The sequence below is a fragment of the Daphnia magna genome, linkage group LG2, assembly GCF_020631705.1.
Source record: "Daphnia magna isolate NIES linkage group LG2, ASM2063170v1.1, whole genome shotgun sequence".
Classification (NCBI taxonomy): Eukaryota; Metazoa; Arthropoda; class Branchiopoda; order Diplostraca; family Daphniidae; genus Daphnia; species Daphnia magna.
The window spans coordinates 16,239,512-16,266,912 of record NC_059183.1 but is presented as its reverse complement, the minus strand read 5'-3'; the positions used below and the strand labels follow the sequence as shown (position 1 = coordinate 16,266,912).

Here is a 27,401-nt window from a genome sequence, read left to right as displayed (position 1 = left end):
GCCATATTTTTCGACACTTTCAAAACCTGACACGTCCATTAACTTGAGACCTATTGATCGTCGTCCCCCTCGCTATGTCTCTTTTTTAAAGAAAACTTTTTCCCCCTTCTTCTTTGGTCCTGTTCGGTCTCAACGTGTCGCCCAAGTTGATTGGTCCTACTTTTAAGGCGGTCAAGACGAGAGCCTTTTTTTTTTTTTTACAGACATGGACGTAGTATAGACGGAGCGCTCTATTCTTTTTCCTTTTCTTATGATTATGCACTTACGCGGGGACAACTGCTGTCGCTATAATTGAAATACAGTAACGCAGCAACTTAAGGTTTACAAAATTGGGAGGTGAATGGGGACGTATTAGGCTTATTGTTATTCGACCACTTAAGAAAGTCCAGTTTCCCACGCTATCCAAGTAAATATCCACAGCGTTGCAGTGGATTTGATTCTGATGACAAAACGCTAATTTCATCAAACCGATCATCTTAAATCGACTACGAAATACATTAGATCTGGTTAGGATGGAGGCAATACGCGACTTCATCAAGCCAATCGGCGCTCTCTTTCTCATTAGTCGACGTCTGCCTGCTGCACATCGTTCCGCATTTGTTACACAAGAGATAACGAGCAAGCCTATAGCTGACAAGATCATCGGATTGGCTTGTTTACGTGCGTTTCGCGGATCGTTCCTTGTTTTCAAGTCGGTGGAGAAGCCACATGTCACGTACGCGGACATGATGCGTCACATCACACGAGTTTCCAGCGTTCCATGTTGCGCGCTTTAACAGAACAACTGAATCTAACCAAACCAATTATTTGGTATCGGTCCCTTATGTCTTTGCAAACGACATCGTTGCGCAATGTCGCAGAGGATGTGAATATATGGATCACCAATAAATGGGTGCTTTTACAAATTGCGTTCGACAAGGAACATGTGAAATAATAAGCTAATTTCAGTAATAGTTTACCGAGCCTTGTAATTAAATGTAATGCACTTTGTATGGTACGTTTATAGGCCATCTCCTTGAGGTACTGCTGTACATTATACAATAATGAATCTAATCTCCAACAAAAACCTCCAGATGTTGTCGTATTGATTTTTCTTTAAATTTAATCTCACGCGTTGACTAAAATTGCACCGAAACACATCAAACGCGGAATATTTTTTTTTTATTATTCGTTGCTTGTGTTACGAGGCCTACGTGTATGTAAAGAATAGCTAGTCTAAGAAATCAAAGTTGCTGATTAATAATCAGCCCTAAGATTCATTAAAAAGTGTGTGAAGGGCGACATAATTACGGAGAAGAAAGGCATAGGGAAAAGCCTGCATGTATGAAGAGTTTGTGTGCTCATCACGAAGACAATAGACGGCCTCGTTATAGACGGCCATACATACATAAAAAGTTGGTCTATGATGAGGGCATCAAGGCCTTTTTGCCATTACATAGGCCTGCCTTTTATAGCTTATATAGTCTCTGTATGCTGTCTGGAATGCTTGATGAACTAATGTGAACGACTTGTAGGAGAAAGTCGCCTTTCTCGCCATCATATAATAATTAAAAGCTTCGACGACGAAGAATTGCCATCTGAAATCGACAAATGCAGCCGACGGGAATAAAGTCTCTTTCAAGATGCCGAACATGTTTTATAGAAGGGCAGCAGTCATTAATGAGTTGATTGTTTCATCTCATCTTATATTTGCATATATGTGCGTGATGAATCTATATGCAGTAGGCCATAAAAGGCTGGACGCCAAATCGACTAAAGAGGCCTGCATCTTCAAGCCTAAATGAATGAGTGGTGAATGGGGAACCATTAAAATGTGAAAAATGACGCCACCGAATTTGGGATTCCCTTCAATCTTACATATATAGAATGCATTGAGTTTCTTGAGGTTATTTGATCCATTATTTTCACGTGTTAATGAATTGTCATTTGAAGACATTGTGGTGATTGGGTGTTGGCTGCTGCGAAAAGCCTCCAACATTTTTCGTTTTCTTTACAATTGAATATTCTTTTATTAAATTTTTGGACAAACCCGCACATCTAAAAAATTTTACGGATTTATTTTCATCTTTTCTTGTATTTCGTCAGCCAAGATGTCATTTGTCAATTCATAACCGATTCCCTCCTTTTAAAAGAAATAAACAGGGTAGAAAAACCTGCTGCTAATGAAGACGACATCTGCACTAACCCTTTCCAAGATTTCGTTGTTATTTGATTAACTCCAATCGGTGTCGACGAGCTCGTATGACACGCTGCTGGTGATATCATAACAATACAATAAACAAATCCCACCAACAAAAAAAATCGTTTAGGGCCCGCTGCTTTTTTTGTTGTTCCGTTTCTTTTGTTTATGACCAACACAATAAACGGAAAAACAAAGAATACACGATGAGGCTCTAAATATTTTTTCGTATTGAAATAAATGTTGGCCGTTTTATTCTACAGTGCCCATTATATCAACTTGATGGGGAAAAAAATGTCCGTTGACATTTTGGAGACGTTATGGCTGCGGCTATACGACGGGTCTATAACCAAAACGAATTTAGAAATCCAACCAATGAGAATATAGCTCTCCAAACAAACGTGCTTTGCCTGATGTCCGTCTTTCAATTATACGTTTGCACTGACGCTCGTATAGAGAGCCCTTGTGTCAATACACAGCCGCAGTACATACGCGCATACACATGACTGGACACTCATCCACCAAATTTCCCATTCGTTGTCCGGAGTTTTCCTGACGTTGACTCCATCAGTGAAATTTATTCCCATCAAATTTAAACGTACGTTGCAAGTTGTTTATGCATTTGAAATTGAAAGGAAGCGAGTCTTCAATGATGAGCTGCATTCTTCCGACGAAAAAGTCCAGCGGCCGAGTTTGAAAAGACGGGCACGTAAGTTGAATTTGATCGAATCAGGCCTAAACGACAAGCGTCAAAATCCCCAAGAGCATGAAGAAAATTTCTGTTTCATACTTAAAAATTTGAAAAATAGCCCAATTGATCTCGATTCAACGACAAAGATTTGCATACAGAACGGCGGGCAAAAACTTTTCATGGCCATTCCTCGCCTACAAGGACGATAAATTTTGCAGCTAAGTTGAATTTTTAATATTTTTCAAAAAGGTTTTATGTGTTGACGATGAAAGAAACGATCGTAACGAGGCGAAAAGAGGATATTGGTTGACAAGCAAATCATTAACTATCGCCTAACATCAAAGAAGCTTTCAAAGGTCCATCAGCATTTACTGCTCTATAAATTGAAACGAATTAAATCGGCCTAAAAAGGGAAACACGTTTATCACAATCAATTAAAAACCACCTCAGTGTTAAAACTCGCTAAAAACAACAAAATAAAATGTTAACGTCCACATGTTTGTTTTAAAAATAGAGTCGAATTTCAGGCAATTTTCAGTGTACGTTTTGGAAGCGTTAATAGTTGGATGCCAAAAGTGGGGAATATTACGGCCGGATGCCATACAGTCTGTGCGGTTTATCTGATCCATCAATCGCGATGTCAGCATGTTGGCCGTGTTCAAGCTATAGGCTGGAAAAAAAAATGAGTTGCGCACAGTAATGCAATCACCCTTTCGACAAAGTAGTGATAACAGCTGGCTCACCTGCCTTGCTGATAGTCATCAAACAAAGAGAGAAGAAAAAAAAGGTTTACAATTGTTTCCATTATTTCTTATTTTTAAAAAATAAGCGACTTTCAACACTTTGAAACAAATAAATGTAGGGGCTGGCAATTTTCCAAAATTTTGTAACAAAAATTAAACGCTTCACGACGCCCTGTTATTCACGAAAATTTACTTGGTTGTGTGACAATCATTTCCCTGCTGCGTTCAGCCTGTACTGGTTACAGTTGACTAATGCCACTACAACTTATCAATAGATTTCCGTTTCCTCTGTCGAAGAGAATTTCATAAAATGCCAGAATATTTATGATTATAAAGAAAGAGAGCGCGCTCACGTAGTTTTCATTGTCGTGCGTTATCCGTTTTCCTGTTATCGTTTCTTTGCTGTATAGCTCTACTGCTCTGGGCTATACATAAATGCTCGTTTATGTGTGTATGCTGTAAGAAAAAGAATTGTGCTTTGTGATGGTGGCACTTCACACCACAGGGTGCGATAATTAAATCGATAGAATATGTCCGCTCCGTGCTGGTTGGTCGTTGACTTGACGCTTTGAAAATAAAAAGAAAAGACACGAATGACACGATCGCCCCCATCATCAATTGATGTCTCGAATAACCAAAAATTGTCACCTATAGTTGACAATGGATTTCACGCTTCTCCATATCTTACACGTCATTAGCTTCCGTATTTCAGGACTTTGGGTCACGTAACAACGAGCTTTTTTACTATATATGCTGTAGATACTCAGACTTTTAATTCAGTTTAAAGGGACAAGCTTGTCAATTTGATTGGCTCAAGAATGAATTTCCTTTTATACAATGCCGTCACTCACTTTTGCTGACGGGAAGTTGCATTATGCAATACTATTTGCCCAAATAGCCAAGAGGGATCCAATCAATAAAGGCCGGAATAACAATTGGCACGTCTATCTGCTATATGAATATATCTTATTGATTTTCATATTAGTGCATCAAACACACAACACCCGGTAAACGGTGATTCGCAACGGCGCCAGGATGTCGACGTTATTTGATATACTAATTGGCACAGTCAGTGCTGCCGAATGGCTCCAATCACGTTTTCACGACGATTGGCTTTAGACGAGGATATACGACAGGACCGGAAATGCGTCAAAATAGCTGGAGGTATATATCGGAACGAAAGCAAATGATCAACTAACGGATATTTTTTTTTCTCTTTTAGCACAAGAATTGACTATTTTTATTTCGTAATAGTTTCCGGAAGGAAATGCTCCAACGCAACCGTGGCAGATCACCTTTTTGAACTTCCATTTTTGAAAAACGAAATGCGCATGGAGGATACCTCTCCAACTTCCGTTTTACTTTGTTTCTACGGAAGTCGGCTTCTTTCCGTCTTCCTCTGAATTTCGTAATTTTTTTTTTTTTTACCCAAAAGCTTTTCCGTTTTTTTTTTCTCGTTTTCTTTTCATTTGGCGTTTCCTGATTGACAAGTCTGATGCTGTGCCACTATGATGGTTACTTGCTGGCTGCGTCTCCAAAACTGACAGCTGTGTTCCTTCACACTATATTTTTTAGAAAAAACGTACCCTACACCCTTCAGTTTCAAGCCAAACGATGATGGCCGTGTTGCAAGTCACAGCTCGTCAAATCTTAAACGTTTTTTTCTAAAACACTAAAATACATATTGACAGAGTGGCACTAGCCAACTATTACGTCATAACAGATACCAAGAACAAAAGGTTAGAATTATTACGAACTGACAAATGAAAAGTTTGTTTTTTCGTTTTTTGTTTTCATTTCGGCTTTGTATCTATTTGTTTTGGTGTTGGGTGTGCACGCCGTTGAAGAGTATTGACTTTATTTAAGCTACTCAGAGTTGCTTGAAGACCTTCTTCTCTGATGATCGATGGTTGGTTCAATAGTTAACTGAATGTTACCGTTGTGATGTGATGTCTTCAACAAAAAAGTCTCAAATTCTGGGGCCTCGTTGTGTCTTTTGTAAGTTGACCACGTTCGAAATTTACACGAATGTAAAGGAAGGCTGACCATGTTGCAGCCTTTTTTACTTGTATGTGTTGTAGGGTTATAGGCTTTCCATAAAAGACGGCTGCCTATTGAAAACAATAATTATTTTGACTATCCGCTGAGTTGCAAAATGTGCGACCACCAGCCATTTTTCTTGAAATCAGATTACATTTGCAGATGTTGGGTGTCGTTTCCAATTCCAAAGGATAGCGAAAAAGCCGGCGGGTAAAGTTCTTTTCCTTTTTGTAAGCAGAACGATGACGCGTTCGATCCCAGTGTTCAACAGTGTCTCTGAATTCCGTAGATACACGGATGGTCCAAGATGATGTTGGTATGTTAGGCCTGTTTCATTATTCCAGTATATCCAACAGGACCTATTACCATCAAATGTTAGGCCAAACTACTCGTCAGATGAGACATGTTGAGTGTAATTTTATGCTTGACATTATATACATTTGTTTATTATATTTCTATCCACAGTCACGCAACGATTCTAACACGCTAACTTTCACAAAGATGAAAGTTGCAACTGTACTTGTTTAATTGACTTGTCCTGTGTGCAAAAGTGCCTTGCTTGTTAGCGATTTTCTTCTACTACGTTGTTGATATCCAGGCGAAGATGTGAGTCATATCTTTGCATAATTACTTCATGTGTTCGTTGAGTGTTGCACTTCTTATTATATAGCCAGAACGAAGAATTTTCGACATCCGCTTCCCCAATCTTCTCTTTTATCCATAAACTCGCAACTGGCTGATCTTCAACAATTGAAGACTAAAATGAAAGTGTAATTACACGCTTTTCACGAGGGGATGTAACAAGAAAAGAGGGCGTCCAAGCGCATCGCCGGAACGGCCTAACAACCGACTTGTACAATCCATATACAGGCCCACCGAATAAGCCGTTAGGGAATCTATAATATTAAAACACCATTTACGTATATATAGTGAGTGGTGCTGCTGGGTAGCGATGGATGTTCATTGGCTCGTACTATTAGGTTCCCCCATCTTCTAAATAGAGTTCCAAATTGGAAGGCACAACACGTCGACGAGTTACAGTTAGAAAAAAAAAAAGAAACGGAGAAAAAGCTTTTGGGACCAGAAAAAAAAAAAGACCCAAAGTAGAAAAGGAAAGAGGGGCGGGCTACTATAGATATATACGAAATTGCAATGACATTTCAAGTGGCAACATGGAAAGTCAAGCTGCTGATGACGATGGATGGACATTACAGAGGGAGGAGCTGACTTGTCAGTCGCCAGCCAATCGCAACAACTTGGAAACGCAGCGTGTGTGTCACACACACTCCGTCTCTCTCTCCACATCCGTCTACACATAGTTGAAATATAATGAGGCAAGCGAACAGAAAAGGAGAGAAACAATGGGTGATAATTAGTGTGGGACTGCAGCGTCGTTGATTCGTGGATGGAGGGCAGAGATCCGTCTTGACGCATCCATCTTGGCACTCATGGGTGTGTCAACTGCCGCACTAATTATTGTCCCAATGGCACGGAATCTTCGTTAATCTTTAGGAAACGAACGAAACGACCCTTCTGTTTTATTAGACCCGAAGAAAAAGCGGAGAAGAAAAATTCTTAATCAGGCCACACACAATGGACTCCGTGTATTGCTCTCTCGGCTGGATGTGATTAGCTAACGAAGAACGCATATTTACTAGATGATTGCAAATTGGGAAGTATTTAATGCTCTATCGATCTTAGGACATCGATTATCCATCCTCCGTATGCTCGTATAAAAGTTAAATCAAAAGTTAACTGAGCTATAGTTCACAAAGGGAATGTGCTGGAATTTAATTCCGCAATTGGAGGCTATAGTCGTGAAATGACTTTTGGTGGAGAACACGATTGAAACGTAAATAACCCAACTATATTAAAATGCCATTACTAAGCAATCAAAGAAGTTTTTTTTTTATCAATTTGAAACGTTCGAGCTGCCACCATTCGACAATGACCATCGAGAAGGTGCGGCTGATCAATCTATGAAATCACTCGGACATGGCAATCTTTGAAGTGTTCGCAACGAAAGTGGATCGCTCAGCACTCGACTCTTTTTTTTCGGATATTGGCGATTGGTTGAGCCAAAATTTCCCACGAGCTTTCCCTGTTTACAGTCGGTCATCATCCACAGAAGACGCTCTTCTATCCCTTCAAAATTGTATGTATCTAACCATGACAGAAATCTTTGAAAACGTTGTCGTCCAATTTCCAATAACGTTTGATCGAGGATGACAAATAATCGATATCATTATTAGATATTTTTCCAGGGACACATCAAAACTGATGTGCGGTTTCCTAGTTTACATTATCGAACAACCATATACACACACAATGCTATAAATATGAAGCAAAAAAGATGGCTTCCCATGACATTTGTGATGGAAATGAGAGGGCGGCCAAGTAGAATAGAAACTGGAAACTTTTGCAACCGAACAACCACATCCACTCACACGACGAGCATTTTTCTCTATTCTTCTTGAGCTCTTATCAATCTATGGCTATATGTTCACACGAAATGTTGTGTGTATTTATATAAGAAAAAAAAAATTTATCCGACGCACAAAGAACTGAATTGCAAGCTTTTCTTTTTCATCAAATATATATTCAGTGAGGGAGAATAAATCGAGGGCTGGTCTGAATGCGTAATCGACTCAGCTTGGGGGATGTTGGGGTCGCCCTTTTTGCTTATCTCTTACGCGACGCTTGCTGCTGATTCGCTCCCCTCCGACTAACCAATAGGATAAGTCGGGACAGAAGAATAACAGCAACGTATTCATCAAACGAGAGTTATTACACAGTACATACGACAACATACTGCTGTGCATAGACAGAAATCCTCTTGTTCTTGCGCTTCGGGTATATATATGTTAGCATTTATATACCTTAAGGTTCGTGGGAGTCTCATCACTTCATTTACAATTAAGGTACGTGTTTTTACTTTCTTAATCACCTTCTGTGCTGTGAACAAGTGGAACACTCTGCAAAGAACGACTCCAAGAAAAATCAACGGTCTTAATGATGCCGCTCTATACGAATCTCGTGATCTTGTTCAACTTTTTTCTGCTATTATAACAGCATACAACGAAAATAATGTGAAATTAGTAATGTAGAGAATGAATCTTTTGCTCGATTCTACATTTAAAGATAGTGAAAAAAAGAAAGAGGACATATTCTCTGATTTGCATACCGGGTGTGAGAAAATGAGCGCCTAAACGTTGGTGAGGGATGAAGAGGCTAAAGAGCTCTGTCGTTAAGTTGTGGCAATCAAATTGACTCGTCAGTTATATTGCTAGGCCCATGGGTTAGTACAGGATTGTGCGTCTATCCAAAAAACGGCCACGTCCATCTTGAAGAAAACAACTCGGCCATGGTGGACAATCATGACTCGGACATTATTACAGAACCGGCCGATGATGTAGCACATTCCTTGTGTTTTCTTAAAAGGCCAGCTGGAACCTCTTGAGACCGTCACTTTGCATCAGTCGAACAGGAGATAACGAAGAACAAGTCACATTGAAAAAATTGTTTTTATTCACCTGGCTGGTGCTGTTGCTGGCCCGTTTTTGTCCAACAGCGCTGTGGATTCGTTGCCACCCCTCACTTAGTTGGATAATTCTTTCAAATCGTGAAGATGATCAACATCCAAGAGTTAAATAGTCATTTTGTGTGTATAGATGGCGAATGAGTGGAATGCTTTGGTAATTGAGGGCTAGATTGCCAAGTCATTCAACCCATTGGCCAGCCATTGTATTGACAGAGCGGACAAGATGCTTCACACACAATCTACCAGCATCCCAACTTTAGAAACCATGTATCACAATGCAAAACTATTTCTCTTTTTTATGTTGGGAATTCGTGACTAATACAGAGATCTAAAACCGCCGAGTTGAACGAATGAGAACAACACGAAATTTTAAGGAAAATTGTATTTTTAGTAATAAATAAAACGCAGCTTCTTGAAAATATTTTTCTTGTACTCAATTTAACTCGAGTTGCAAAAAATGGTTCGAGATTTATTATTGACTGATGTGAGCCGGATTTCATATTGAGTTTGCCGCCGGATTTTTACCGAGTATGCGCGTGAACAGAACATGGGAATTCTAATTATCTATCAAATTAAGCAAAGAATGTTAACAACTTTAACAATATCAATATGGCATTAGACCGACATAATACCATTAACTCCCATAGCCTCCGGTGGTATAATTTTAATGGAAATCAAAGAGGACATTTCACATGAATCCCTGTGAGGATATAACGGACATCCCATGTCTTGGTATCCATAATGCCCAGATTTTAAAAAATGTCTATTTAGTCGTAAAAAATAGTGAAAACTAGTAAGTCCAATTAAAACTCGATTCACGGCATTTTTCTAAATTTGTTTTGTATAGTTCTCTTTTCTTCTATTGAGGCCTTCATGTGCCAATTGTTTTCAAGTATTCATCGCTGAATGTCTTTGCATATCGTCACTTTAGATGTGCAGGTTTTTGTGCGTGTCCAACGACAAAGGAATTTTTAAAAAATGTCGAGCTGAAATCCTTAAATTTCCGATGCTGGTTTGTTTTTGTTCTTGATTATAACCAGTTATTTTCCTTAAGAAAATGGTATTGTTAATACAATGGCGAACACTGCCTTACTGATTGGGTAGATAGTATTTTTTAAAAATATGGGCGTTTCTAACCTAGCCTGCAAGTACAACAGACGCTGAACTGCGGCCGAGAAAAGCCTAACTATAAACAATGTGAGGGGAGGCATTGTGTCCTTGTGGAATTCTTAACAATAGTCGTAATAGCTGTCCGTATTTTTAACAGCGCTAGATTCAGTATGTCCCAAAATGGGCCTTGGCTTGTCATTCGATAAACTCGAATAGCACAACGATTTTCTTTTTATTGCCCTTCGCAAGCAGTTAACGGCATAGCTAGAACGAGTTAAAAAGAGGGCGGCATTAGAAACCATCCACCGGCTCATATTTTCGAACTGTGAAATACTTTAAACACTTTGCCGGAAGGTTACAGAACGAATTTCTAAACGCAGTGCCTTCGAATTCGATAAAGGTCGGTTGGCATTTGTGGAATTTCAAAGTAGCCATACGTTAGTGCTGCATGAAATGTGCTTGATCGATGGGGCTCTAGGCCTCTGTGCCATTCCACTTGTTTTATTTTCTATTTTCATAATATTCTATATTGCGGGTATTGTGAGTAATTAAGGCCACTGGCCTTGTAATGATTTCTTATTTTCGCTTCAAATCGCATACCGTTAGCTGTGGCCATAGAGTATGTCTGATTTATGGTAATGTTGGGACTATAAGCAATTCGTTCAGAACAAAAGGACGTAACTTTACAGAACTTTTGGCTTTGTAATCTCATCCGCTTCATCATCAAAGTCTATTTAACATTCGACGTCATTTTTAAGCTTTTAATGATTGATTACGGATTACGGGGATATTCAGTTGAGACGACTAGCTCAAATTAAGAACTTCCGTTGCAGAATTGACGCTTTCAACTTCGAATAGTAAAGATGTTCTTATATATTACAAGCAGATCAGAAATCGCGTGATGTCTGTAATGTTGCAATTAAACTGAAGCCAATCCTGAACTTTCATTTACTCTTTACTTTTGGTCTTCTACTGTTACGTTATCGAACCGCCGGCTTCTTGCGGGCCTATTCCTTTTCCTCATTTCGTACTCTGTTAAACACATTTCAGTACGGATCACTGTGCTAATCGACACATCAGTTGGCGAATGGTCTTTGATTGTTGGTTTCCTACATTTCTTGCAGAAAGTTTGCGGCCTTTGTAGGTAACGATGACTGGAAATCATATCATTTTATTTTTTTCTCCTGCATACAATAGAGAATTAAGATGCCCTAGGAAAGAGGTTTGTAGTCATCTAGCGATACGCCTTACAACTAAACCTGTTCAGGGAAAGCTGTTCGAGAAACTCCTCCAAGAGATGGCCGAGCTACTTCAACCTTATACGTCAGCTACAAAACAAAGCATAACAAAACAATATACTAATTTGATGTGCTGTACGTATTGCCGTCTAGATCTAAAGAACTCTTTTTCTGTGTCACATGCACGGACACTTCAGTGGACGTGGCAATTATTCGTCTTGTAATCAGTTTGGGACAAAAGTATACTGCCATTATGCAGTAAACCCAGTTCAGTTGCGGAGCAAAATATGGAAATGGAACAGATTTTTCTTCATTAAAATTTCAAACTGATGCCCTCCTTTAACTAGCTAAACTATTCTTCTCGTGAATAAGGGATATCACTGGCAGTAGCTGAAGCCAAACGCAATAATTTTGCTGTTTCATGCACTACATCACAAATATGCCACTCTTTAGCACCGAGTCGGAATTGTTCGCAGCTTATTTGAATTCATCTTGCCAGTCAAGCCAAGCGCACATGTTCCAAAATGGAAGGCCAAAATAAATGCAAGATGTGCGGAGTCAGTGATTTAGGAGAAATGCAAAAAGAAATGATTTCCTAAGGATGCGCATGGCTTAGCATTACAAACAGTCAATGATGTAACGTGCGAAGAAATCGATTCGAAATTGTCATTTTCCCAATTTAAGTTATTGAGCTCTCTATTCGTGACGTGTTCTTGCGGAGAAACTGAGGAGAAAGCCCGGTATATATGATATGCAACACTGCCTCGTATTTTTCTTGCCACTTTGAAAGAGACCAGATAGAATATTCTGTCTGTCTATTTTGTTTCTTTTTTACCTTTCTCCGGAAAACAAGGGGAGAATAACGACAACTGGCGAGCAACTTTCTCCTAGTCTGAGTAACCAATAAGAAAACAGAATGTTTTGTTTACCGTGGCCGGAAAACTCGAGAAGAAAGAGAGGTCAAATTTTTTAAAAAGAAGTCGAAGAATATACATAAAGAAAGCAAGAGGGAAAAACAATTTTTTTAGGAGGAAATGGTGAACTCCAGGATGTAACACAGGCCACTAAAAATGGCCCACAAAAACAAGCTGGCGAAGAGGGGAGACGGAAAATTGGTAAAACCAGATAACGCGGAGAAAACTTTCTCTCCTTTCTTTTCTACCTGCCAAAAACGCCAGAATCTATTGTTCACTTTCTCCGACAGGACGATGACCTGATGACAAAGCCAAAACACCAACATTCTTTTATAAAAAAAAAAGAAGATTGCCTTGCAATCTGATCTCATGATATCATCTGATACGATTAAGTGTCATCCCGTTTTTATTGTTATTGGGTCAAGGCAATTTCAGTCTATTGTTTCGTGATTCCCTTACACGTTGCTATACCGCCAACATTACCTGCATTTCTTTAGATGGAGATTAACCACATGTTGTTTTTTTTTCGTGATTACGAAATGGAGAGAAACCAAAACATGACTAACCTACAAAAAATGTACAACGACAGAACGAAGGGGAGAGTCACGGACTGTCCAAGGTAGTGACGACGCCGGCCTCGTTTCCCCCCCTTCCTTCTGTATTCTATTTCCCTTTGGAGAAAGTCAGGAGTTACGAAGTTAGTCATCGAAAATGGGCGCCAATCGGAAGCAATTTCACGATATTGCCACAAAGAGAGCTCAGCATCATTCATTTCCCTTCAGGTTAATAACGTCATCATCACGTAAAGGCGGAGAAAGAGATAAAGGAGGACTGCTTTCTCCAGTTCAGCGTTCCAGGTTTTTCTCTGTAATACCATAAAAGACAAAACACGCCGAACGATTACTCATCCAATCGAATCACCTTGCCAAATATTTTAGCTTGTTTTTTCTTGTTAGAGGAGAAGATTATTGAATATTCCAAGAGGATGATGCTATAACAATGTTTATACTCGATATCAAATGCTGCGTATGTCTACATAGTTACAAATCTGCGACAGACGAGCTGGTTTTTGAAGCCGGATCTCTTGTTTTCGAAAAGGCAACGAAAGTCTAGAAGTGAAAGTTAATTCCTGGCGGTTAATCGACGATACAAATCCTGTCGGCATCGTTTTCTCACGGATGTGCTATTGTTACCACTCGCGTGAAGGAAACGGATCGGGGGAAAACCAGATCCCAGTCTCCAAAACGCTGTATGCTTTAAAACTGTTATTTTCACTAACGAAAAATAAATGGACATCGACCGTACATTACTGGACAATCGGCAACGGTCGGGTCATCTTACTTTTATTTTCTCCACATCGCATTACGTCTATATTTGTGTAAATAAGAAAGAAAAATACTTGTGCTGTTGATGGCCTTTACTTTTGTTAAAGAATAAAGTGGGAGTCGCCCAAGGTGTTTATAGAATTCTCTAAACTTTTAAAAACAAGATTATCTTTCACTCGATTATTTACTTTCTCAACCACCCTCCATTTTTATTTTTCACCCCTCCATCCTTTAACTCGTATCCCTCCCCCCTGTTGCCGTTTTTCATCCAGGAGCGTGTGGAGGTCGGCCAGTTCAGGTCAGAAGAGATGAAAGGAAATTATAGAAACTAGGACAGAATATGATCGCCTAAGACTTAAAAAAAGGCTCAGCCCTTCGTTGTATAGGCCTATAAACATATACAAGAGATGGCTATCAGTTTGATAATAAAAATTTCTGGAGAAAGGGCGAGCTGTGCGGGTGACCGACACGGAAGACTGGATGCATTAAAAAAAAAAAAAGGCCCACGAAAGTTTTTTTCAAAAGGAGGGAAACGAAGTGTTTAAGGGTGGGTTGGTTGCTGTTGATAGACGGATGCGCAAAGGTATAGGTTTTATGCGTGTGTCGAGGTACACAGTATAATTATTCCTCTGCGCAGTGGCCTTTCTTCTCTTACTTTTCCCATCGTTTTTCCCTCCTCTTTTCTCCTCCTTCTTCTCTGCATTTCTATTACCACCTACTCTTTGGCCACCCCATGGAAGAGAAAATGTAGGTCAACCGCTGGCAACAAGGTCCGGGAAAGTTGGCTAGTTGAACAATCTTAAGGGACCCGTGCGTCAGCGATCAAGCAGTCAGCACTCAGCCGCTACCACGGCCAGCCACCCCGGGAATCCCTCCTAACGGCCTGAAACGATAAGCAAGCCACAAACTAATAAGGAGTCATCATCGAAAGCGATATTTTTCATCGTAAAATACAATTTCCGACTACCGGTTGCGTTGCGACATTCGTCTTCGACGGGAGAAAGAGAAGGCGGTCCAGATCGGAGAAACGTTTGTTCTTCGCTTCCGCTCGGCCACTTTAAAGAGGAGGCACAGTCACTGCATCCAGACATTCACTGGCCATCCAGCTACCAAAGCGAATACATCGACTTTAACATTCCTCTCCATCGAATTTCTTCTTTATTTGTGAAAGAAATAACAAGACAAAAAGAGGTAAGTCGTCTTCGGTGTTGTCTTCAGTTCCTAAACTGTGAATTGTTTCAATTATTTAACTTCACCGTGGATGCATTTCGTTCACCTGAGATGTGTGATAGTCGCATTGTTTAACACATGTCATCTTCGACGTGTAAACAATTGTGCATTTGACAATCTGGTTTGACCAGACTTGCAAGATATCAGCGTGTTCAACATTCAAATATCACATGCGTGAACGATCGCACGATCCCGTTCAACCAGTCCTTTCATTTAACCCATCACTTGGACAAACCAATAGTTAACGTAATGCCATTTCAAAAAAAGTGGGTTGAGGGCTGTGTCGCTCTGTTTATTCAAAATATTCTCACCTATTCAAAAGGCTCCAATCTGCAAGCTCATTGAAGCATTTCAAATGGCAGTTGAATCATTTTTTCCAGGCCAAAGAAAATCGACAATTGTCCTACTAAACTATGCCAATATTAACTCTCTCCATTTTAATTTACAGATATTTTGAAAATGATGAAAGCCTTGCTCGTGGCCTTCCTTCTGATAGGAGCAACCTATTGCCAAGACGCTGTTTCTTCTGAGCAATCGACACGCCATCCCGATGACAATCTGATCGTTACAAGCACGGACGCGTCTGATAACAAAGAAGTAAACCAAGAGGATGAAGCCACTGTTTTATTACCAGAGCCAGTTAATGTAGCTTACGCCGTTGGCGTCAACGAAGAAGGCACCGTCCCTCGCATCGAAATCGACTTCGACGGCGTCCCCGTTGTTCACGGAGTCGTTATGCCCGATGACCCCAGTGACACGAAAACATGGCGCAATGCTCGTGTTCTCAACAACGTCCTCATTGAAAGACAACAACAAAGAGCAGACAACAACTCGGCCATCCAAGAGCAACAAGACATGTTCATCTACAGGCCAGCCAGTTCCGTCCGCGTCCTCAACGACGGTGACTTCCAGCCCAGTCAAGCCGATACCTCAGCCTTCTCACCGTCGCTACCTTTCCCTGCTTTCTACTACCAGAGATTCTATCAGGACAAGAGTACCGTACAGCCACCGCTTCCAGATTCTTTGGCTGTTGAGACGGACGAAGAAGATACTTCCAGCAGCCCCATCGATGCTGTAGAACAAGCGACTGAAGATAGCACTGTCGACGGTCGTGGTTTCAACATCAAAAAGAAGAACACGGGCATCGTCAAAGCCAAGCCAGGATCGACCTACGGTTCCGGTGCTCGGCCAATTAGTTTCTACGTCAAACCAGAAGAGGCCAAGACCATCCACGATGACCGCAGTCCTTATGAATACGAGCCAGCTCAGCATCAGCCGACTAATTATTACACCAGTGATTACTCTACTCAGGAATCTGTCTCGAAACAAGACATCCAATATTATCAACAACAACTAGAGCAACAACAACAACAGCAATTGCAATTGCAGCTGCAAGAAGAGCAGCAAATGAAACTGAAACACCAGCAAGAGCAGAAGCAATTGCAACTGCAACAAGAACAGCAATTGAAGCTACATCAACAACAACAATTGCAATTGCAACAAGAACAACAATATAAACTGCAACAACAACAGCTCCTCCAACAACAACAAGAACAAGAACAGCTACAATTAGCTCAGGCTCAACAACAATACCAACAAGAAACGAACCCACAACGCACTGGTTACTACCAACAAAACGGATTTCTACCTGGAAATGTTGTTCCTGCTCCGGCTGATGCCTTCACCATTCAAGACCAGACCTACACCAGCGGAGGCCAGACTTTCAATGTACCCATTCCTGTACCCAATAATCGATACGTTCAACAGTACAGCCAACAACAGATTCCTCAACAGCAGCCACAATACCAGTACAATTTCCAGCAATATCCTCCTCAGTTTTCGCAACAATATTACAAACAACAGCAACAAGTTCAACAGCCACTCGACTTCCTCGGCTCAAAGTTTAAGGAACAGGTCCAAAAAGCTAAAGACAAGTTGCATGGAATTACCGATCCGGTGGTCGATCCGTTAATGGAAGCTGGTCAAAAGATCTCCACTAATTTGGGTCTGCCAGATCGCGTGAATCAGATCAACCAGAAGGTGGCCACTCCCGGTGTTCTCGTTCCCTTGGCCATGGTCGGTGGCGCCGCTCTGGCCCTCGGCGGTCTCAGCACGGCAATCCATTTAAGCAATCCTGAAACCAAGCATAACGTCTTCAAGACCCTGAAGATCAACAATTCAACACTGGCTGAACGAATCACGACTGCTTTGCATCCGCATCTCAACATTTCTAGGGTTACACGTTCCCTCAGCGATGAAGAAGACGAAGGCTATGCGGCTACTGAATTCGTTGATGAAGAGAAAGAAAATCTTCTTGATCACGTTCTGTCAGCCCTCAACGGTCCACAGAAAGCTTTCTTGGCCCAGATGCAACAAACTGGTTTCGACGAATGGCAGAAAACACCATGCGCAAAACGAATCTTTTGCGACGTCATGATCCAGCAGAGCGACGATGCAATCAATCTCATGGAAAAACGCATGTCCACATTCCTCAGTCTGTAAGTTTCTTCACGAGGCTATTTTCGGTTACATTGTTGTCATATATTAGCATCGGCAGAATTTGAATAATATTCCCGTTTTCTTATTTGCAGACTGGACAGCGGTGTGGCACGCAATTTGCAAGCTTTGACGTCTGACGTGATGGATGGAATTCGCCGTAGGAACTGTCGAGCGTTTGTTTGCGGCAGAGCCCAACCTGAAATTTTGACTCAAAAACAGTGAAATGTCCTTTCCTAAAAAAGGACCGAAAAGAAAAAGAGAACATCGAACAAAAAGAAACTGCTTCATCACCTTAGCGCCCAATGGCGTCAGTCCTTATTCCCCCATCAGCTTCCCGTCCATTTTATTTTTTTAAATACGCCTTTCGTTAATAAGTTATTGATGATATATTACTTATTATTGACTAATTCTCTATAGTTTGGACTATCATCAACAGCTTAAAGAAACAGCAAACTGTTTTATTATGAATGCCAATCATCGAACTGGATTCGGCTGATTGGCAAATTTGAAAGAGGTCGCTATATATAGTATAACGCGCTGTTTTGTTTGTGTGCGCAAAAAATTGTTGCATCGACGTAACGCACGCATGTTTTTCTCGTTCGACATCCCCCACTTTTTTTTCATAATTATTTACTAACGCTATATTTACAACGATCTGAAAAATACAAATGTCAAATTTTATATCTTGTATCCGATTCTTTGTGGGCAAACGTTACAATGGCTGGCCATGTACACTAAAATCTACTCGGTGATTTCTGTTACTAGGACAGTAACGGTGACGCAGTGATTTCTATCTAACACAGCCGTTAACGCGTCAGGAGAAAGCGTGACGAAAGGGTAGACTGGAAACACTTGCTCAACTGAGAAAGCGACGGGAAAACGTCCAGTTTTCCAGCTTAGGATTAGAGTTATCTTAGGCGGCAGAGATACTAGACGATTCGTTCCACCTAGTTTGAACTGCCAAATGGAATCTTTACCAAAACTGGTAATAAAATTTTTAAAGAGTTAAATCAAAATAGCATGGTTGCAGCTTTAAATAAAAATACTCTTCAACGATTAAGACGTCATTTCTGTGAATAGGTTGAAATCTAATTTCGCAACGATTTTCTATGTTTTGGTTAGCATAGTTGTGACATGAATAAATTATTTAAAAAAAAACTTTTTAAAAGGCAACCTCTTTAAATATCAATCGGGCAGAAAAATCGTGACTACTTGAATGTTGCGTCTGGATTGAAGCTAAACACTATTTAATTATTCATGCACGAAGTCATTAAGTATTTGAAACCTACACTCACCCGCATTCCTTTTTGCTGTTTATCAAAACTACATTTACTAAATATGCAAAAGAATAAAATTTAGTGGTAAACTTTAAAACGCAACATGTCCATCGTCGGAGCCGTTGAGGCTAAGTGTGAAAATTAACAGCTGGAACGCAAAAGAAATTTTTTTTAATAGCGACCATTAAGTTAGCGAATTGTTTTCTTACATTCCAAAACAATCAAGTGACTGATGAAAGTTGGTGAACCTATCCCGCCTTAATGATGGGGACATCATTGATATTGAATAACACTCTTGGAGTTTTCTTCCTTATGTGGACTGGAAAGCTTCCGCCGAGGACGTCCGATCAATTCCTTATTTTATTCATCCCAGAGGCGATATTTTCCTTATGGGTTCATTATGTATGCATGGTGAGAGACCGCCCAGAGGTCGCGTCACCTTAACAACCGACGGCCCTAAGTCACCAATAAACCACCGACTGTTTTTATCTTGCTGGCCTTCCGTTTCTTATCGTTAGCGAACGACATCAAACATTGTTACCCAACGGTCGCCATTTTTACACCAATCTTCACGAATTTGACGACCCGACGTCCCATCTTGAAGATGTATCATGACGGTTGTCGTGTAAAAGTAAATGATAATGGACCCTTAACGCTGTAACCTACAGCTAGCGGCAATGACGATGGCCGTAGGTTACTGTTTTCTATCAAAACTGCGTGTTGCGTCAAACTCCCGCTGATGAAACTGCGTGCGCACACCATCGGCTCTCTGCCACGGCGCCAAAAATGTCTTTGGTTATTTTCTTTTTTTTTGTGAGGTTGATAAGAGTTTCAAAATTGCGCAAAGTCCGTACCTGGCGCGGTCATCGAGGAATCATCCGTTACATTTGACAGCAGCTTAATGAACAGCTAGTCGCACGTCTATGGTTCATCCAACGGGCCCTATAAATAATTTACGATTTTGTGCGCAACCAAAATTCCGAAAAACTGCTGCAGGCGTATACATGGTGTCGTTGTCTTTCTTTCTTCACAAGCTTGGAGCAAAAAGATGTTAATCCAAGTTTATTTATTTATATTTTTTCCTCCCTTCTTTCTTTCTTCTCTTGGAAATCTCTTCTTTGTGCCGATGGGGAAACTCGGTCAGTGTGTCTTTGCCTCCCATACGCCAGGATGGAACGAGCAGAGTTCCTCCTCGTGCCTCATCGGTTTGCGGCCGTAGAGAGGGGATGGGTCCCGATCGGATATGGCGATTGAATTATAAAAAGAGGTCTGGAGTAGAAATTTTTCTGTTTGAAATCAAGATGAAAAAGGTGCAGAGGATAAGAAATAAGAAACGAACAATGTTTCAACAAGAAGAGGAAAAGGGCCACCGTGTGTTGTAGACCCAAAAACGGCTTAACAGGACCTTTAACCGATTTGTTGACCTACATTTCAAGGTCGCTAATGCTATCCTTTTATTGTGTCCGTGTAACTTAGGCTTCTTCGTTGAAAATCTACTAAATATGCGGGAGCCCCGTGCCATGATATCCATTTTCAATGCGATCTTTGTATGGGAGTAAACCTCTAGAACCCAACAGCCTTTCCTGCGTTAAAGGCCGTGGATTCAGTTAACAAAGAAGCTGTTTGACCCCATTCTTCTCTCGGTTCGACTGAGGTTATCCCTCTTTCGTAGATGCTGCTAGTAGGAAAAGGGCCAGCAACTCAGCTTTTCACGTTTCAGATGATGGACGCTGAAAATGTTGCGTACGTTTCTTCACCACATTTTTTCGTTGCAATTTTCTCATTTACGTTTCCGACTTTCCTTTTACTATACTAATTGAAAAAAAAATATATGATGGCTCTTGTAAACCTGCACCAGATGCAAAAAAAAAAAAAAACAGGGGTGCCATCAGGAAATGCCAATCGTGTGAACCCTCAGCTTTCATTGACAAGAGAGAGCGGTTAGAGTGTGTTGGGGAAAAAAACTAGTCAGTTCACTTTACAGCTCCCCGAGAAGATTGCGATGATTAAAGAAAATGAAAATCATGTGTCGTCAGACTCGCTAACCCGTGTTCGAATCAATGTGTCACATTAAAAAAACCTGTTCGTATCACCTTACAATCCGAAAAGAGAAAGGCAATAGGACTACCCATCTATCGATAGGATTTGTTAGTTTCTCGTTTGATCTTTACATTTTATTTTCTCCCTTTTTTTGATATGCTGATTTTGATATCAGCAAATCACAGCAGTGTGGCTTTTTTGTTATGAGGTCATCTGCGACAAAAGAAAATGTAAACAAGACGGAGAAAAAAAATATAAAAAGAGAGAGAGAGCGCAGGGTACCTTTGAATTTGAGTTCAACATATATTCCTCAATCAGAAATGCGTACGGGTTTGCATTCACCAAGCGACGAATAAGCAGACAAGGAGGAGATTCGAAAGAGTAGCGTGGGTTCTCTTCGTCTTCGTGCGAGCCAGTTTGAGGTCAACCCTGGACCCAGTCAGTTGAGCCTCCGGAGAACTCTCTCATCTCTCAGTGTCATCGCTGGCATCATCCCACAATCACTACGTGTTTCATACCTCTCGTCTGTGGTTGTTTTTTTTTTGTTTCGTTAGCCGTTTTCCCATTGTTTTCGTGTCTTCTTAAAAGATACACTCGAGGGTTGATTATTCAACGGCAAGGTGCACAATTGTGAGACAAGAACTGCCGCATCATGCGGAAGACCGGGCATCGCCATTGGCGGACACGCAATTTTTGCCACTATATAACGGCATTGATAATTCTCATAGCTATTTGTGCTGCAGCAGATCAAACGGATGACGAGTCGCGTCTTGTCCTTATCAAGAGAGGCAGAAGCGGCGGAAATAAGCGGCCACCCTCAAATCGTAAGCAATCAACACAACAATTGTTGACCCATTCTTTTTTCGTTTACAAAACTCCCGATGAAGTTACAGTCGAAAAAGAGAAAAGCCAAACGGTAATTCTTGACACCAATTACCTGCCTCCTGTGCAACAATCGTCCCCAGTTGTTTCTTCAGCTCCTCCTTTAAACCAACCCAGTTTGGATTACCTTCCGCCTCAGTCTCCGTCTACGGAGAGTACAACGAAGAAACCCACCATTTACTTCCCTCCTCCGGCGAGAAATCCAGAAATTGATCCAGCAAATGTTTCTCTTTTCGAAACGACCGAAAAACTTGTCGCTTTGGAACCAACCAACGAATCTACGAACAAGGTGAACATCGCGCCATTGTCTTTATTTGATGACAACATCATTCCTCCGGCAGGTGTAGTCGAAAGGATCGTCGTAAATAATAGCAAAAACAAACAGGAAAAACAGAAGAATCAATACTCTATTACGAGCCAAGTAGTAAGAGATCCGCAACCGCCAAGTCCACCAATTTACGATCGCCAAGATGATAGCCTTTTCGATTTGGAATCTAGTTACGAGGATAACAAGCCAGAGCAGAGTCCTAACTTACCGAGCTCTTCCTATAATTGGCCCACCCCTACGAAAAAACCCAATACTCCATCGCTGTTTGATTTCGTTTCTAATTCAAATGACGATTCAAAATATTCTGCGCCGGCTGCACCCTCAAGTTTTGAACCTTCGCGGCCATCGATTTTCATTGAGACGAAACCGCCAGCAGCACCTGGATATGCTGCAGCTGCACCTCCAGCCGCCCCATCAGCAGAACCGGGTCCTCCTTCGCCTCCAGGGATTTCGAACGGTGATTACAACCAAGTTCATTTGACGTGGGCGCAACTTCACGCTAGTTTAACTCCATCGACGGATGCCGCGAGTTTAGTGTCTTCCATCACTAACAGTGGCAATACTTATGTCACCAGTGGGGGCGGATCTCGGCCCGCTCCTCCAGTAGGACCTCCAGCACCACCGGTTGTTGGTCCTCCAGCTCCTCCCGCTCCTATACGACCACCGTCTCCTCCCGTCGTCCCAACACGCCCAGGTGGAATTGGTTCGACTATTGGCTCAACAATAGGTTCAACAATAGGTTCGTTAATTCCAGGTGGCATTGGGTCAGGCATTGGGTCAGCTATTGGTTCAACGATCGGCTCGCTAGTTCCTTTCACTCCGCTCCCTCCGGCTCCTCCACTCACCTTTGCGCCTTCGTTGTTTGATGGGAAAGCAGATCCTTACGGATCAGCATATTCCAATGCTGGAGCTTCGGCTGCCCAGCCGCAATTGTATCAACAAGAGCAGCAGCAGCAACAACAACAAGCCTCCTACTTACGTTCTTTTGCCGGCTAGTCCACCAGCATCAGCTGGGCCACCTTTAAGTTACAGCCCTTCCTTCGCAAGTGCACAACAACAACAAGACCAATTTCCCAGCTACGTTTTTGTACCGGCCAGTCCTGCAGTGGGGCCTCCATCAAGTTACAGTCCTTCATTTTCCGATGTTCCACAGCAACAGCAAGAAAAGCTTCCACGTTACGTTCTTCCACCGGCCAGTCCATCAGCAGACCCGCCGTCAAGTTATAGCCCTTCTTCCTCGAGTCCTCAACAACAACAACAGAGTTCACCAGCAGGACCAACCATCATCATTTATTCGGGATCGTCCTCTTCTCCTAGCCAACAAAGTGACTCAGGATCGCAGTACGGTGGACAACCATCATTCAGTAGCCCACCATCCAATCCGCCATCTTACCAAGGATCCTTTAGCGCTCCTCCAGCCAATCCTCCGTCCTATCAACAGTCCTTCAGTAGCCCTCCCCAACAGTTTTTCAGCAATCCACCTGCAGCCCCTCCTGCCAATCCCCCATCCTACCAACAGACTTTCAGCAATCCACCGGCTGCACCTCTAGCTAATCCTCCATCGTACCAGCAATCTTTTAGCAGTCCACCTGCGAACCCGCCATCTTATCAACAATCCTTCAGCAATCCACCGGCTGCACCTCCTGCCAATCCTCCATCTTACCAACAGTCGTTTAGCAGTCCACCTGCAAATGCTCCATCATACCAACAGACTTTCAGTAATCCACCGGCTGCACCCCCAGCCAATCCTCCATCCTACCAACAGTCGTTTAGCAGTCCACCTGCAAATCCTCCATCGTACCAGCAATCTTTTAGCAGTCCACCGGCTGCACCTCCATCATACCAACAGACTTTCAGCAATCCACCGGCTGCACCTCCATCATACCAACAGAGTTTCAGCAATCCACCGGCTGCACCTCCAGCTAATCCTCCATCGTACCAGCAATCTTTTAACAGTCCACCCGCAAATCCACCATCGTATCAACAGTCTTTCAGCAATCCACCCGCCGCACCTCCAGCGAATCCACCATCTTATCAACAAACGTTCCTTTCCCCTACCGGCAAATCCTCCATCGAACCCACCTTCGTTTAGTTACGAATCTTTCAGCCCATCTTTCAATCCTCCGTCTGCTCCTAGTTTCAATAACTACGCACCAGCCAATCAGCAAATTTTTAATCCTCCGGCATCTCCTAGCTCAAACAGTTATGCTCCGTCCAGCCAACAATTCTTCAGTCCGCCTCAACCTCAAGCAGCTCCGCAGCCGCCTGCTCCCCCACAGCCACCGGCTCCTCCGCAGAGCCTTTTCAATTCTTACGGCGAACCCATTGGATTGACTGGAGTGCCAATCCAACCTAGTTCTCAACAAACTACATACAATTCAAATCAGCAACAACAACTGCCCAGCTACGTTCTGTCACCAGCCAGTCCGCCAGCACCGGTAGGTCCTCCGGCAAGTTACAGCTCATCTTTTTCGAGTCCTCCAGCACAAACTTTTCAAGATCCTATTCCAGTTTCCAATCCGTCTTATCAAGTGGCTGTATTATCACCACCTTCGGTAACTTACGTTCAACAACAACAACAACAACCTGTTATTCTACAACAGCAACAACAACCAATTTTTGTTCAACAGCAGCAACAACCTATCGTGGTCCAACAACAACGACCGGTTTTGGTACAGCAGCAACAACCCATCGTTGTCCAGCAGCAGCAGCAGCAAGCGCCCATTGTTGTCCAACAACAGAGACCTGTCTTGGTTCAACAACAGCCCGTTCTCGTTCAGCAACAACCAGTCGTTGTCCAGCAACAACGGCCAGTCGTCGTCCAGCAACAACAACCCGTTTTCGTTCAACAGCAACAGCCCGTTCTCGTTCAACAACAACCTGTTGTAGTACGGCAACAACGACCCATCATCGTGCAACAACAAGCACCGGTATATGCTCAACAACAACAACAACAATCTTCTTATGACAGTTACCAGCCATCTTATCAACAGCCGGCCTACCAACCAGCGTTCCAGCCATCGTACGAGCCGGCCTATCAGACGGTTATTCAACAACCTGCACAGCCAGTTCTTCAACCCGTTATCCAGACGGCCGTTCTGCAGCAAGTTCAGCCCGTCTTCGATCCCGTTTATCGTCCAGCTGCCGCAACGCAAGTATTCCGTGTACCCTTCAAAGCACAGAAGGGCAATAAAGCAAAGGCCAAAGGTAAAGAAGGCAAAGGCAGAGACAAGTTTAAAAGCAAAGGAAAAGGTCCGTCCAACACGTACGACGCTCCGTCCAATAGTTACGGAGCGCCGCCATCGTATAATTACCAGCCATCCGCTCCCCCAGCAGCCGATCCGCCAGCACAGGATGAGCCAGCATTCGATAGTCTTGTGGAAGTGTTGCAGCCGCAGTTAGACATTCAATACCAGTATAAATATTCTGGACCACCAATTATGGGTCGTGGTGAAAAGGCATCCAAGAAGCTCAAGAAACTCTTCTATAAGGGAGCCATCCTTTTGGGCGGATTAGGAGCTATTACGGCCGCACCCATCGTTCCTGGAGTCATCGGTGGCCGTAAGAAACGCGAGACTCGACAGCGGGACGATATCCTTCTAGCCAATTTGACTCCTTCAACTGAGATGATGCAAGACTCGTACATTCCCAATCCAAAAATGAAACTGGATTTATTGACAGTGGAGAAAGTTATTGCCCATTCGGATAATAACTCGTCGTTGTTTGACAACCTGCCGTTCCAGGGAGCTCCGATTCCGAAGAAATTGCGCAAAGAGCTCGCTCGTTATCTACCACCAGCTGAAGCCATCAACGACACCGAGTGCCTTCAGAAATCTTTCTGCGAAAATCTTATCGAATTAAACGACTCACCTTTTCAGGACAGTTTTCTCTTCTTCTACGCAGCGTAAGTACCTTTCCGCTGTATTTACTTAATTTATTAATTTTTTTCCCCGGTTTCTACCATTTGTTATACAAGTTGTTATGTGAAAAGAAAAACCGCATCATCCTTCTTGTTTGACGCGAGAGCTATGGTGCAAGAATGAGATATCCCACAACAGGAATAAAGAATCGTATATGACATAAGATCAGCGTCCCGTTATACACGAGAAGTTAAGTCATCTAGTGCCCTTTTTTGGTATTAGGTGAAGGAATTTGGTTGATCAGGGCAAGAGTCAAAGGCTTTCACCAATTTTGGGAAGTGTCTTGTTGCATTATGTAGCGCAGTATAAAAATAGACTCATTACGACGAAGTAGGTTGTTTGACAACGTTCCCAAATGTCCGCTCATCGACCTGTTGAACTCTTCCAAGTGCCAGATTGCATTTGTGTCCGCCCTCGAGATCTATAGATTTCTTCGTGTAAACGATTAGATCTTTTTGCAACGAATTCCTTCTACAGTGGCTTGTAATCAGTGAAATGTGATACCTGAGTTACACGACTTGGTTACTTAAACAACAAAATCATAAGGATATTCTGAAAGTCGATCCCATCCACTGCAGAATTGGAAGATTAGATTTTAATGTATTGATTGTGTATCTCTGTATTAAGATCAGCTTATTAGCATTTAGAAAATCGAAACGTAAAAGTGCCGAACAAGCGCGTGTTTACATTTTTTGTATTTACAAATAGCATAGTGTCTCTGTACAAGGAGAAATTCAGTTTGTTTTCGACAACAAGCTCATTCCTACCACCAGCAGATGTCTTGAACGAGCTCGGACTGTTTTTTTAAAGAATAATAAAAAATGTATAGAATGCTGTCATGCGCAAAAAGCAAACTATAGGTGGCCGGTTGTTAAGGGATTTCTTAGTTATTTAATCAATCAAGCCCAGATTTTAATTCTTACATTAGAAGCAAATGGTATAAGATTAGAATCCATTTGCCAGCTTTCTTCTTAGACCAGGCTTTAATAGAGAACACGTTTGCTTGGTATAAAAATAGCCTCTAATTTCTCTCTAAATGATAAGAAATTCAGGTCAAACATCTACAGCGTCTTGCAAAGTGTACTTTTACATCTCGATAGCAAATTATAGGTCGACAATCGAAGCTTGATTCCAAGTATTGTCAATGGCCCTCTTAACGTCCATTCCCGCATACAACATTCCTTGTTTTTATCCTCCTATCGACTACGTTAATGACAGCAGCTGATTAACATGGCGTTCCCAGCCGATAAACAAACCCCATAAACATCGATCGTGTCCTATTTTCCCTATACGTTTAATTCAAGTCTTAACTTTGGGTTATATAGCATCAATGAGGTCGACTAAGCTCGTAATGTGTAGTATGCACGTGTACATCAGCTATAAATATGTCCTCGTTTGACTCGAAACAGTCTTTATTTATTGTCAAACAGCCGTGACGTGATGC

At 41.9% G+C, this 27,401-nt stretch overlaps 2 protein-coding genes and 1 long non-coding RNA gene across 3 annotated transcripts; 2 read left to right on the top strand and 1 right to left on the bottom strand.

Annotated features, from left to right (window-relative positions):
- Positions 1-3,274: 3,274 nt before the first annotated feature.
- Positions 3,275-3,842, bottom strand: LOC116916290. Its single transcript, XR_004390578.2, has 2 exons — positions 3,614-3,842; positions 3,275-3,540 (listed from the first exon to the last, which is right to left on the bottom strand). It is a non-coding gene; the product is annotated as an uncharacterized LOC116916290 (long non-coding RNA).
- Positions 3,843-14,596: 10,754 nt separating this feature from the next.
- LOC116917633 (putative mediator of RNA polymerase II transcription subunit 12) lies at positions 14,597-18,191 on the top strand. The gene is made up of 3 exons (XM_045168624.1): positions 14,597-14,972; positions 15,460-17,509; positions 17,603-18,191. Exons 2-3 carry the CDS (start codon positions 15,471-15,473, stop codon positions 17,730-17,732), a joined length of 2,169 nt encoding a protein of 722 aa, XP_045024559.1. The 5' UTR covers positions 14,597-14,972; positions 15,460-15,470; the 3' UTR covers positions 17,733-18,191.
- Positions 18,192-20,621: 2,430 nt separating this feature from the next.
- On the top strand, positions 20,622-25,945 carry LOC123469934 (adhesive plaque matrix protein-like). The gene is made up of 5 exons (XM_045169287.1): positions 20,622-20,630; positions 21,146-21,265; positions 21,468-23,016; positions 23,102-24,080; positions 24,130-25,945. Exons 1-5 carry the CDS (start codon positions 20,622-20,624, stop codon positions 25,943-25,945), a joined length of 4,473 nt encoding a protein of 1,490 aa, XP_045025222.1.
- Positions 25,946-27,401: the final 1,456 nt, after the last annotated feature.